Source organism: Phaseolus vulgaris, unplaced genomic scaffold, assembly GCF_000499845.2.
Source record: "Phaseolus vulgaris cultivar G19833 unplaced genomic scaffold, P. vulgaris v2.0 scaffold_18, whole genome shotgun sequence".
Taxonomy (NCBI): Eukaryota; Viridiplantae; Streptophyta; class Magnoliopsida; order Fabales; family Fabaceae; genus Phaseolus; species Phaseolus vulgaris.
The window spans coordinates 224,812-239,727 of record NW_027174087.1 but is presented as its reverse complement, the minus strand read 5'-3'; the positions used below and the strand labels follow the sequence as shown (position 1 = coordinate 239,727).

At 40.1% G+C, this 14,916-nt stretch overlaps 1 protein-coding gene across 1 annotated transcript; it reads right to left on the bottom strand.

Moving 5' to 3' along the window:
• Positions 1-8,322: 8,322 nt before the first annotated feature.
• LOC137817170 (uncharacterized) lies at positions 8,323-8,973 on the bottom strand. The gene has a single exon (XM_068620420.1). It carries the CDS (start codon positions 8,971-8,973, stop codon positions 8,323-8,325), a length of 651 nt encoding a protein of 216 aa, XP_068476521.1.
• Positions 8,974-14,916: the final 5,943 nt, after the last annotated feature.

Genomic DNA, 14,916 nt, shown 5'->3' with positions numbered 1-14,916 from the left:
TTACACACCGCCACAAGGAGCACGTCGTCGGGTCTCCCAGCGAACTTAGTTAAGGCTGTCGAAGGCTCAGAAGGGTAATTTCAAGTCTGTAAGTTCAGTAAGACGATTGTGGCACTAGCTTGGGGCATGAAAGTCGAGTGGGTTGGGGAAAACACCTTGCACATCAGCGACAGGATTCCCAGAGTGGACATTCGTTGGTGGCAAGGTTTCCCCAGCTAGAACACGCATGGCGTAGCAGTAAGGAGGGTGCCATTCGCGACGAGCGATATCATAGAGATGATGCACCTTGTTGCATCTGATACTCGCCTTGTCGGGTGGTGTTTCACAACGCATTACGTCCTAGGTTGCTCCTTGAGTTGAGGACTTAGCTGTGCGGCTGGTTACTACACAAAGAATGACGTTTAAGTTGCCCCAATCCAGATGATGACACGTGTAGGGTTGGATGTCACCAGTTACTCCAACCTAGATGATGACATGATGTGATTCCACTAGCCATAAAGAGAAAGGTTCTTGACCTTCTTAGGAATCACCTTGAGTTGGATATTATAGAGGCACTTTTCTTAGAGTTGGATCATTGTTCTAAGACAAGAACTCACCAAAAACTAGTACCAAATCCCAAACTCATTGGATGAACCAATTTTAGTCAAATTGAACCGAACAAAAGAGGTGAAATTAAAAGGAACCGAACAGAAATGATTAAGCACACAAATGAACCAAACAGAATTGAAATTAAAAGGCAAGAACAGAAACAATAGGTGCTGGAAAAACAGAAAAACCGAACTAAAATACTTAAGAACACAAGACAACAAAAGCAATTGAAAGAGAAGGAAGGAAGGAGAAGAGAGTGCTCATGAAGATGGAAGAATGTTGGATGATCTCGCCACTAGAAGTGTGGAATGCTCCTAGATAAGAGTGATGCCGCCACTTGAGGACTCCATTGATCCATCAAGATAAGACTAGAGAAGAAGGCTCCAAAATCTCTCCAAAGGTCACTCAAAATTTGAGTAGAGTTTTCTTAGATTAATTCCAATCTGAATTTTACAAAGGAAGCACCTCTATTTATAGCCTAAGGTGCTGAAAAATAGGTGGGAAATTTCAAATAAACTCATTTGAAATTCCCACCAAAAACAAGTCACATGGGAGGTGTGACCTTTTTCTACTATGACACCTCCCAAAAACTACACCTACACCACTCTTCTAAGTCACATGGGTAATGTGACTTTATTTTACATTTTCACACTCCTTTATTTAATAACCACACCTCCTAAAACTATACAAGAGTATTTCAAAGCTTGGCCTTGCCCCTCATGGGATGGACTTGGGCTCTTTGGGCTTTGGCCTTCTTGGGCTTGGGCTTGGGCTTTGGGCTTGGGCCTCATCTTTATTTTATGTCTTCTTTTAATTTTGAGAAGACTAGAAGGAAGAACTTCAAATGTGAGGGTGGATGTCCTCTTCCTCCATTAATAAAAGCCTCCTTTATTTGATTCTCATCATACTCCTCGAGTTGGAGAGAATTCGTCCACGAATTCTGAATCCCTGCATATAACAAAGTCAGTTTAGTTTTACAATTAAAAGTGGAAGAAAAATGTAAACATGACTTAGCATTTGTAAATAATGGGATTTCAGAAAAGGAGGTTCTATTTATCGACCAAGTTGGAAAAATTTGTTTGGGAATGATGTGATGTTTTGGAAAAAGACCTCTTAAATGGTGACAACCATTAGGAGGTATGAACAAATTATCCCTAACAGTTTTTAACCAAGATGGTGGTGAAATAGGAACCTTGGGTAAGGAAAAAGATAAGGAAGGAAAACACCTTGGAGGTGAAAGGATTAGATCCATGTCAACTTGGCCTTCTTTGTCTTTTTCTTTTTTACTTGTGGTAGGTGGGTGAGGTAGGTCTTGTTTTACCTTTTTTATCATTAAGATTTGTTTTTGTGGACAATGAAGAGCTATGTGCCCAAAACCTAAACATTTAAAACATTTGATATTTGAAGGTTGGGTAGGTGACTTAGGATTAGAAGGATTTGTAGTAGAAACTTTCTTTGGAAACATGGTTTGTTTGGAAAAATTGGAAGGACAATTTTGAGTAGACATTTTGTTGGCATCCTTCCTAGAAGAGTTGTAGAAATTATAATCATGAGTATTTTTTAAAGTTGTTTTCAAAAGATAGGATTCTACCTTGATGGCTTGGCGAAACACTTTCTTTAAAGAAGAGTACTCATTTAATTCTACAATTTCTCTAATATCTCTTCTCAAACCACGTACAAACCATTTTAGCTTTGACTCTTCATTAGCATGCATATTCATTTTAGTCAAAGTTGTTTCAAAATCTTTAATGTATTCTTCTACCATCCTATGTCCTTGAGGAAGCCTTTGGAACTTCAACAAGTGTTCCTTCCTAGAAGGAGGAACAAACCTCGCGCGCATACACTCTTTCAAAGCATTCCAAGAAACCACGGGAGGTTTCTTGCGATATATAATGTCCATTACAATTTTATGCCACCATTCTTTGGCATAGCCCAAAAAGGATGAAGAAACTATCCTAAGTTTATCGTCATCTTGGACCCTATACACATGAAAATAATGGTCAACCTTAGTCTCCCAATCTAAATACACATTAGGATCACTATCACCATTAAAACTAGAGACTTTTTTACAAGCAATGTTGAACACTTGGTGATATCTTTGGTCACAGTTATAGCTCTCTTCATGAGAATGATGGTGATGCCTCCTTCTTCTATGTTCTTCTTCACCAAGGACTGAAGCTTTGGAAGGAGAATGTTGTTTGTAAGATGCACCACTTGAATAGCCAGCCATTTTGCAAATAAAAAACAGCAAACACACAAAAACAGCAAACAAGTTAAGAAACAAAATTAGCAAAAACAGTGAGCTTGGCAATTGGCAATGAAATTGCCAAAGTGAATGGAGGCAGAAAAAAAAGAGGTCACTCTCAAAGAAATAATGTCCTTGCACCAATCTGATCTTGAGGCCTTGGAATCCTCAAATGAAATATGTCAAAGCAAGCACACCAATCTCAAGAGCAACCACCACAAAACCAAAGAAACAATAAAGACAAACAAGAAAAGGTATAAGCAAGGAAAGGTAATTGCAAAAGGAATACTATATGTGAGACAAACTCAAAGAGTAAGAATGAAAGACAATCAAGAAAATAAAGAACTCAATGAGAAAAGTAGGCACACAAAAGAATACTTAAGGAAAAGTTCTAGAGTAGATGAAGAAAACAAAAAAATTAGCTACTGGAAATTTTTATTTTTTTTTTAAAAGGCAAACTGTGCTTGATATTCACTGATTTAACTGGAATGATGTAGAGCGAACTGGATTATGAAATTTAAACCACAGAAACTTCAAGATGTTAACTCAATAATGGCACTGGAATCAATTAAAAACAGTAAGCCAATTGAGAGAAATAAATTTTTCAAAATCGCTGCCAGATTCTCGTATTTTTTTCGGCAGAATTGTACACTTTTTTTATTTTATTTATCATTTTTTGTGTACTTCGTATTTTTGAATGATTCCTTTTTCTATTCTTTTCTAACACTTTGAATATCTCCAATCCAGAATTTCAGAATTTTCCAGTAAGTAAATCAATTGCAATAAGGAAAAACAGTAAGCACTTTTTTTCAGAAACAGAGGAATCCTAATAGGAATAAAAAAACAGGATGATGAACTAGCAAAGACATAATAGAAAATGATGTATTGGAACTTGTATAGGTCTAGAATACAAGTATGAACTCAATTCTAAAAAGAAAATGCACAAAGGATCAACATCAATTCAGAAAATTATATGACACTAAAGCAAGAAACAATCAAAAACAATAAAAGTACTACTAGAAGTAATGACAATTATGTAATAACATGACTAAGACAAAACTTGACATGATTCAAAAAGAAAAATACTCAAACATATGATAGGCAAAAGAATTAAAACAGCAAGTAAACTCAAAATAAGCCTAAAACAGAAACTTAAATTGCAAGAAAATTAAAGAGCTCTTGAAATAAAGTGTTACACAACTCAAAAATTAAACAAGAAGAACCTAAGACTCATGATACCACATGATGTGATTCCACTAGCCATAAAGAGAAAGGTTCTTGACCTTCTTAGGAATCACCTTGAGTTGGACATTATAAAGGCACTTTTCTTAGAGTTGGATCATTGTTCTAAGACAAGAACTCACCAAAAACTAGTACCAAATCCCAAACTCATTGGATGAACCAATTTTAGTCAAATTGAACCGAACAAAAGAGGTGAAATTAAAAGGAACCGAACAGAAATGATTAAGCACACAAATGAACCAAACAGAATTGAAATTAAAAGGCAAGAACAGAAACAATAGGTGCTGGAAAAACAGAAAAACCGAACTAAAATACTTAAGAACACAAGACAACAAAAGCAATTGAAAGAGAAGGAAGGAAGGAGAAGAGAGTGCTCATGAAGATGGAAGAATGTTGGATGATCTCGCCACTAGAAGTGTGGAATGCTCCTAGATAAGAGTGATGCCGCCACTTGAGGACTCCATTGATCCATCAAGATAAGACTAGAGAAGAAGGCTCCAAAATCTCTCCAAAGGTCACTCAAAATTTGAGTAGAGTTTTCTTAGATTAATTCCAATCTGAATTTTACAAAGGAAGCACCTCTATTTATAGCCTAAGGTGCTGAAAAATAGGTGGGAAATTTCAAATAAACTCATTTGAAATTCCCACCAAAAACAAGTCACATGGGAGGTGTGACCTTTTTCTACTATGACACCTCCCAAAAACTACACCTACACCACTCTTCTAAGTCACATGGGTAATGTGACTTTATTTTACATTTTCACACTCCTTTATTTAATAACCACACCTCCTAAAACTATACAAGAGTATTTCAAAGCTTGGCCTTGCCCCTCATGGGATGGACTTGGGCTCTTTGGGCTTTGGCCTTCTTGGGCTTGGGCTTGGGCTTTGGGCTTGGGCCTCATCTTTATTTTATGTCTTCTTTTAATTTTGAGAAGACTAGAAGGAAGAACTTCAAATGTGAGGGTGGATGTCCTCTTCCTCCATTAATAAAAGCCTCCTTTATTTGATTCTCATCATGACACGTGTAGGGTTGGGAGCGATGGAGAAATGACGCTCAAGTTGCCTTAGCTCAGATGACGACACGTGTAGGGCTGAGTGCTACCTGCTATCCCAGCCTAGATGGCGACACGTGCAGGGCTAGATGCGAGGCACGCGTCCAAAAGCATAACGGCCTGGAGAGAGAAGAAACCTAGCTATAAAGGTAACCTTAACAGAATTTGCAGAGGTACGTTTCATTACGGCTGATACTGCTAAGGTTGTGTGCCTACAGTACGGTCCTACAGAGCATATTTTTCTCTTAGTTTTTTGGGTATTCTTGTCACTGACTTGAGCGTCGGAGCGCCACCGGCCGCCGAGGCGCCACTGTGTGTTTTTCAGGTTCTCAGAGAGGCTATCTGGTGTGTGGGCTTGGAGGACATGTGGTGACAAGCTGGTGGGGAAGACGGTGACGAGGCAACGCTCTTGTGCTGAGTCAACCGGTAGGATCATGAAGTATTCGATCGTCACAACCAAGTACTTCATTTGCCTGATGGCCAATGGAAAGGGTCCTAGAATATCAATTCCCCACGTATGGAACGGCCAGGGGCTGTAAATTGACTTTAACTCTACTGGAGGCGCCTTGTGCCAATCGGCGTGCTGCTGGCATTGCTTGCAACACTGGGCATATTTCTTGCAATCTTCCCTCATTGTGGGCCAATAATAACCTGCACGGAGAGTTCTTGTTGCCAAAGCTTGACCCCCGATGTGACTCCCACAAATCCCCTCATGGAGCTCAGCCATAATTCTCGTGCACTTCTCTCCGTATACACATACTAAAAGGGGATGTGTAAACCCAAACCTGTACAACTCGCCATCAACGAGTGTGAACGTGCTGGAGTTCTTCTTTATCTTTCTAGCTTCCGTCGGGTCCAGTGGGAGCACGCCATCCGCCATGTAGCGCTGGTATGGCGTTATCCATGTATCTGGCTCATGGATAGCACAAACTTGCATCATCTTTACCTCTCCCACTGGGTGTGCTCTAACTCTCTGCGTCCTCAAAGTCTCCTGAGTCAAGGATCTATGACTCCTCGCTATCCCTTCCATCAATTTGAAAATTTGAAGAACCTGGTGATCTGCCACAAATGCTCGAGGTCTCTTCAAAGTTTCTTGTATGACGGTCCTCTGCCTGCCCCCCTTGCCCGAACTGGCGAGCTTGGCTAGCAAGTCAGCTCGGGCATTCTGCTCCCTTGGCACGTGTACCACTTCAAACAAAGCAAAAGACCGTTTTAACTCTTGCACATGCTCCTGGTAAGCCGCCATTTACGGATCTTTGGCCTGAAACTTGCCAGTTACCTGCCAGTGACCAACAACGAATCACTCTTGGCCACCAGCACCTTTGCCCCCATTTCCTTTGCCAACAAAATTCCGGCGATTAAAGCCTCATACTCCGCTTGATTATTGTTGGCTTTGAAGGCAAACCTCAGAGATTGTTCTATCAACACAGCGTTGGGCCCTTCCAGAATAACTCCAGCTCCGCTGCCCTGCTGGTTAGACGACCCATCCACTGAGAGCACCCAACAAAAATCATCCCTCTCACTCTGCGCTGTTTCAGAAGAGAGTTCGACCACAAAGTCAGCGAAGATTTGCCCCTTGATCGGTCCTCGGGGCTCGTACTTAATATCGAATTTTGACAACTCCACCGCCCATTTTACCATCCTTCCAGCTACATCCGGCTTCTTCAAAACCTTCTGGATGGGTAAATCAGTCATTACTAACACTGTAAAACTCTGGAAGTAATGACGCAACCTCCTCGCCGAAAACACAACCGCCAACGCTGCTTTCTCCAAGGCCTGATATCTCACTTATGGGCCCTGCAACACCTTACTGACAAAATAAATAGGTTTTTGGACTTAATCTTGATCCTAGACGAGTACCGCACTTATCGCCTTCTCTGTTATGGCACAATACAACCTGAGGGGCGTTCCCATTTGAGGTTTACACAAAACCGGCGGGCTCGCCAAATACTCTTTGAGCTTCACAAAAGCTTCTTCACATTCCCTTGTCCAGACAAACCTATTGTTCCTCTTCAGACATTGGAAATACGCGTGGCCTTTCTCTCCACTGGCAGATACGAATCGAGACAGGGCGGCCATCCGGCCTGTAAGCTGTTGCACCTCCTTTACGGTGGCAGGACTCATCGCCAAAATGGCGGCACACTTGTCGGGATTTGCCTCGATTCCCCTCTCAGTCAAGAGAAATCCCAGAAACTTCCCTGCCTCCACGCTGAAAATGCACTTCTCGAGATTCAATTTCATCTTGTACTTGGCTATTGTAACGAACAACTCTTCCATATCAGTAACGTGCCTGCTCTTTTCCAGAGATGTCACGACCATATCGTCGACATATGCTTGCACATTCCTCCCAAGCATAGGCGCAAGCACCTTATCCATTAGCCTCTGGTACGTGGCTCCCGCATTCTTCAGCCCAAAGGGCATCACCTTGTAGCAATAGCACGACCTCTCCGTCATGAAAGCGGTCCTTTCCTCATCCATTGGATGCATCTTTATCTGGTTATATCCCGAGAAGGCATCCAAGAAACTGAGCAATTTGCACCCTGACGCACTATCCACCAGGGCATCTATACTTGGCAAAGGATAAGAATCCTTTGGACAGGCTTTATTTAGATCTGTAAAATCAACGCACATCCGCCATTTCCCATTGCTCTTCTTGACCAGAACGACATTGGCGAGCCATTCCGGATATTGAATCTCCCTAATATGACCTGCCACAAGGAGTTTCTGCGTCTCGTCCCTGATCGCCTGTCTCTTTTCTTCGTTAAACTTTCTTCTTCTTTGTCGGATTGGTTTGACTTGAGGATCCATCACTAGGCGGTGACACAAGAAATCAGGGTCAATTCCCGGCATGTCTAAAGCAGACCATGCAAACGCGTCGAGCTGTCTATTTATCACCTTGGCGATTTGGTCTTGTGTCTCGCCATCTAAAGTCTTCCCCAGCTTAAACGTTTTGCCGCCAATCTTCTTCTCAAGCCAATCCTTGACCGGCTGAGGCCTCTTTTCACTAGCAACCATCGCTCTCTCGATTCCTGACTGAAAGTAACTTGACCTTCATGTGCCTTGTTGAAGGCACAACTCCTATCCTGTTAAGTGTTGGCCTTCCTAACAGGATATTGTATGCCGAAGGAGCGTTCACAACAAGGTACCTAATCCTTTTTGTGCGCGAGGCTACCCCATCCGTGAACGTCGTTCTTAACTCAATGTACCCCTGACCTCCACTTGATCACCAACAAAACCGTATAAGCAGCCCCCATATGGCCTCAGCTGGTCAGGGGATAACTGTAACTTTTCGAAAGTCGGCCAAAACATAACATCTGCCGAGCTTCCTTGATCGACCAACACCCGATGAACCATTCTTCCCGCCGTAACAAGCGAGATTACAATGGGATCGTTGTCATGAGGCACAACATCCCTAAGATCTTCTTTGGTGAACGTGATGTACACATCGGGCGAGTGATCCTCAAAAACTTCTACTGACATCACGCACCTCGAATATTTCTTCCGCTGTGATGCAATACACCGACCACCCGAGAATCCACCGGCTATAGTGTGGATCTTGCCGTGAATAGGTACTTCATGTTGTTGTCCCTCACTGCTCGCCGGTTGTGAACCTGACGGTTGCCCCGTTTTCTTCTCCAGCAAATAGTCTTTCAAGAACCCACACTTGACCAACTCGGCGAGCTGGTATCCCAAAGCCAAGCACGAATTGATGGAGTGGCCAAAGCTCTTATGGAACTCACACCACGCGTCCGGTTTTGGCCCCAACACCTTATCCGTCGTCTTCTCAGGTACTTTGAGCCTGGCAGCAATGTTCGGAATGGCGATCAGGTCAGCCAATCCCATCACAAACTCGTACCTCGGCGGCGATTAAACTCTGTAGGCCGCCCTGACCCCTTCCCCTTGCTCTTCTTTCGATCATAAGGATGATGCATCCTTTGATCCTTCTTCCCTGCCGGTGCCTCCATCACCCTTTGCGGCTGAATCCTCGTTTGAGCGCGCGGCTTAGCTAGAGCCACATTTCCTCTCTTCTCAGAAACTTCGCTCTCAGCGGCGATGTGAGCCACGGCACGTCGCCGGATTTCAGCGAACGTGGCGAGGTGGCTCCTGATCAACGATTCACTAAACGGTCCAGGAAACACGCCCTTTTTGAAGGCATGCACAAACATCTCTTCATCCTTACCTAGCAAGCGAACAATCTGAGCTCCGAATCTGTTCAAAAAATCCTTCAGAGACTCCCCTTGATACTGCCTCACATCAAATAGGTCGTAAGATACCAACGGCGGTGCCTTGTTTACTATGTACTGCTCGACGAACATCTTGGAAAACTGTTGGAAGGTGGTAATGTGGCCGATAGGTAGACTGAAGAACCACTCCAGCGTTGTTCCACTGAGACTACTCATGAACACCTTGCAGTAGACTGCATCTGAACCGCCTGAGAGCATCATTTGCGTGTGAAACGCAGTGAGATGAGCCTCAGGATCCTCCACCCCGGTGAACGATGCTTTCACCGCTACCATATTCGCAGAAACCACCGTGTCCATGATCTCCTGAGAAAACGACATTGGAAAATTACGTGGTGGAGACGGGGGTGTAGATTTGTCCCCAGTCGCACGCTCCTTCTGTCCCTGAAGGGCTATGCATAACTCCTCATTGACTCTCTTAAGCTCTTCATTTCTAGCCTGTGAGGCTACTAGAGCCTCGTGCATTTTCTCTTGCTCAGAACGTGATGCAGCCACGTTCTCCTACAACGTCTTCATCATTTCCATCACCTGCGCCATAGATACAGCGCCCTCTTCGGTTGACGGTGCGACTGAACTGGACGTCTAGAGGTAGAGGAAAATGGGTGCCATTTGATAGGGACTCCATCAGTGCTTTCTTATAGAACCCATTACTATTAAGAGGTGATGATGAATGCACTTATCACCAGCTGAGGGCCAAAACCTATGCTTTTAATGATGAAGAGGTAGCCAAAGAGATTTTCAATTGCATGTCTTACACAAATTAAAATATTCGGAAAAAACAAGAAACATTAATTCAATAAAAGTACTACTAGGAATTTTTGACAATTGTGAACCAACATGACTTGACAAAACTAGAATTATATTTAGAAATTAAAATGACTCAAGACACACATGGTTATATCACTTAAAAGCATAAAAAATCAAGACTCGATTAAAAATAAAAGCACACATAAATTGAATAATTGAATTCCTAAACTTAAAATTATGGAAGGATCAGCATAGAATTTGAAAATTGAACCGGTTAAACCTCAAATAGGTACAAAACAAACAATGAAACAAAATTAAAATCAACTCTATACAATTAAAAAGTGATGTGGACAACACGAAAATTCAAAGAACACTTTATAAAAAGAAGAACTTACTACACCGAAGACATTACATTGGTTCAAAGAAGCCAAATTGTTACTATAACTAGTCACTTCTAACCTTAACTAGACTTACTCTACTATTGGCCTAAATACAAACCCAAAATCCTAAGCTACTAAGCCAAATACATATCCCATGAAATCCTAAGAAACTTTATACAATGTATTTAAGCTAAATCATGGCCCAAAAATAATGTTGACTAGTAAGTCAAAACTCAGTCTTCTTGTGTTCTTTTGACCAAAGCTCTAGTTTATGTTTTGATGAGTTGAAGGTCTTATTGGATATGCTTTGTACATTCCTTCATTCTGGAGTTTTCCTCTTGATTAAGCCTACAAAAATAAAAAAAATCCCAAATAGGCTCATATTTGCAAATAAGTCCATAAACATACTTTTGGTCTTTATCCTCCTTATTATGTGGTTGTGTGTGGCTGAGGGCTCTGCCATCACACTTTGGAGGTAACACATGAAGGAAAAACAGACATGAACAAAGCAAGGAAGCATGCCTTGATCCAAGAGTATGAGGTTTTCAAGATGCTAAAAGGAGAAACTATAGTAGATTTGCATAAGAGATTTGCACACATTGTAAAATCACCTAGGTCTGGCTAAATACTTTAATAAAGAGCAGTTGAACATCAAGATTCTCAAATGCTTTGATAGGTTATGGCAACCAAAAATCACTGCTTCATTGCTTGGAAACTCATAGAACATGAGATAGAAATGAGCAGTTTTCTTGGACAAGTTTTCAAGAGGGCATGCAAATCTGGAAGCAGATCTTGGATCGCATAACTGTGTTTTTGGAAAATTTGGTCTAAGTTATAATCGAAGTACCAAAAAAAAATCTTTTATAAGTTTTTTGGAAAACAAAGGGCCACGGTCTAAACCTTCGGTAACCTGCTTTTATTTAAAAGAGGTATGATCCTGCCGGTCGACCAAGCGCAAGAACGATGCCTCGTCACGATCTTTCCTCACCAGCTTTAACACCACGTGTGCTTTAAGTCCACTCCACAGCTTGTCTCTCTGAGAACCTGAAAACACAGTATGGCGCCTCTGTGGCCGGTGGCGCTCCGACGCTCAAGTCAGTAACAGGAACACCCAAAACCTGAGAGAAAACTAAATGTTGTAGAACCCTACTCCAGTGTTCTCAACTGCAAATTCTGTTAAGTTTACCTTTTATACCTAGGTATTTTCTCTCTCCAGACAGTTACGCTTTTGGACGCGTGGCTCACATCCAACTCTATACGTGTCATCATCTGGGCTAGAGTAATTTGAGCGTCATTTTCTATGCAGCATCCAACCCTACATGTGTAATCATCTGGGCTAGGGTAATTTGAGCGTCATTTCTATGTAGCATCCAACCCTACACGTGTCATCATCTGGGCTGGGGCAATTTGCTATTCAAGGTGTAACCTAACACGTAACACGCTCTGGAACGCACCCAACAAAGCGAGTATCGGATGCAACAAAGTACATCATCTCTGTGATATCGCTGGTCGCAGGAGCCACCTTCCTCCTCACCACGCCATGTATGTTCTAGCTGAGGGAACCTCGCTATCGACGAATGTCCACTCTGGGAATCCCGTCATCGATGAGCAAGCTGTGTCCCCCAACTCACTTAACCTCTATGCTTCATGCTGACGTAACAATCATCTTTACTGAACCTACACGCCTAAACCTCCAACGTCTTCAACTAAATTCACTGGGAAATTCGGCGATGTGCCTCTTGTGGCGATTCCTAACCACCTGATCTTCCATCATCTAACACAACGATGATACGAAAACCTGGCGACAACCGACTATGTACGCTGAAGAACGCCACTTCCACAAACGGCGACTATGTTTACTTCTTGACCATTCATCTTTCTCTTGTCCACGTGTCCCGCTAAGCGCGCCCCACGTAGTCAATTACTGTCCACGTCATCACACCCGATGACCTGATTGGTACAAGGTCATATTGTAGAATTAGGAAATATGATCTGCCAATCGAGCTTGTAAAATGGATACCTAAGAGTATCAGTAACATTTTTGGATACAAATTGATAAGGAGACCAAATTTTGTTCCTTAAATCCTTTTGCAGGAATCTTTGACAGCTAAAAATCATTTTTGCTATGTTGACAATGGTTGGTCAAAGAACATGATTGGGCACAACAAATTTGTAGATTTGCATCTCAAACGTGAGGGATATGTCACATATGGAGACAACAACAGATGAAGAATCCACAGGCACCGTAGGAGATCAAAACACATTTCTCATCAAAGAAGTGTTATATGTGGAAGGCTTAAAGCACAACCTTTTAAGTATAAGTGAGTTTTGTGACACGGGTTATCAGGCAAAGATGATCAAGATGATGCTCCTCATAAGTTATAAATCTAGTAAAAAAAACAACTAGTTGAATTTACAAATCAACTAGGTGAAATCGCAAGACCGACCGAATCACCAAAGGAATGAAGAACACCAATGGATCTGTCACTGGACAACATCATTTGACAAATTGATAAGAGAGTATGTACTCACCATTCTTTCAATAATATTTGTGAACATATGGCATTCGTATCACGAATTGAAACTAAATCTATTGAGGAAGGCCTTAATAATGAGAAATCAATTTATTAGAAATGATGTTTGGATTCTTGTGAGTAAATCTGATGATATGAATATTATTGGCACTAAATGGGTATTCAGAAATAAACTTGATGAAACTAGAATGGTAACTATTGTTGTTAAAGGTTATAATCAAGAAGAAGGAACTAATTGTAATGAAACTTATGCACCTGTAGCAAGATTACCTCACTGCAAGCATACCTAACATCATGTTTGTTGTGTTCTTATGTGCTAGATTCCAGTAAAATCCCAAAGAATCTCACTTCACAGTTGCCAAGAGAATCCTTAAATATCTCAAAGGAATAGTTTGTTTTTGGTTTATGGTATCCTTCTAACTCTCTTATTAATATCATTGGATATTCTGATTTTATAGTATGCAACTTATATATATATAAAAAAAACACAAGTGATACATGTCATCTACTTCGATCTAGTCTCATTTACTGGCATAAAAAAAACAAGCATGTGTGGCTCTCTCAACTACAAAAGCATAATACATTGTTGTTGGAAGTTATTGTGCACAAACCCTATGGCTTAAACAACAACTTGAAGATTATGGTTTAAAGCTAAGTATGGAACCTTTATTATGTGATATTACTAGTACAATCAATCTAACTGAAAACCAAATCCAACATTCAAGAACAAAGCATATTGAAATTAGACATCAATTTATTAGAGATCATGTAACCAATGGTAACTGTGAAATTCAATTTGTTGAATCAGAAAAACAACTTTTCTTGGGGATAAATTTAATATTTTAATAAATGAATTAGATATTCTTGATTACAGGAATATATCTTAAATCTAATAAATTCTTGAATTCTAAGATATGTATTCCGTCAATCTCTTGAAAATTTCTTTTCATTTGTTGTTTTTACCTTTATTTTTATTCCTGTGAAACAATTATTATTCCTTACATTTTCATGTTGTTTGTGAATGATTTTTTTAATTGATTTCAATCTCTAGTCAAACATGAGAACAGTGTGCCAAAAAGGACTGGGCTACATGCATTTCATATTTTATGCATTATGAACACCTTAAATTTTGTTTACTATGATCTTTTTGGTTTAATATTATATTTGTTTTCTTTTTTACGTCTATTTTTTGAAGACAAAAGGTGGAGAATGTGTCTATGACTGTTTTTGTTGTGTTTTTTATTTTGTTGCAAATTGTTGTTTTATTTTTGCATAGTTGTTTGGATATCTTAATGTCTTGCATATATCTGTATATTATGGATTTCTTGTTCTTTCCTCTATTATTTTGCAGAAATTCCTTTTATCAAAATCTACAAGACCAAAGATTTGTCTTTATCAAATAGGGGAAGATTGTTGACTAAAAAAATCTTAATTTGATGATTCCAAACTATCATGAAGATTGGGAAGTTATGTGTGTGTCTAGGTAGATTTTGTTTTAATTCTTTGCAATGCATTATGGTCATGTTATCTTTAAAATCTATCTCTAAGAAAGGTTTTGTTTTCTAAATCTAATGTAATTTTTTATAAGTTAATTCAAGCTTTTAAGTAGTTAAAATTACTTCTACTAAAGTCTTTTTATAGTAAGTATTTTTAGCAGATTAATTTATCATATCAACGTGTTTGAAAATAATTAAACTTTTCAAAAGATTTGAAAATTTTCTATGTCAAATTTGTCTTTTCTCTTTAATGAAATCCACAATTTATTAAAAAAATTTAATGAGTTTAAATATTGTTGATTTCTGTTGTTAAAAGAAAATAATTAGTTATTTTGAAAAATCAACTAAATATTTTTAACGGTTTTATGTTTTTATAACTAAACACATT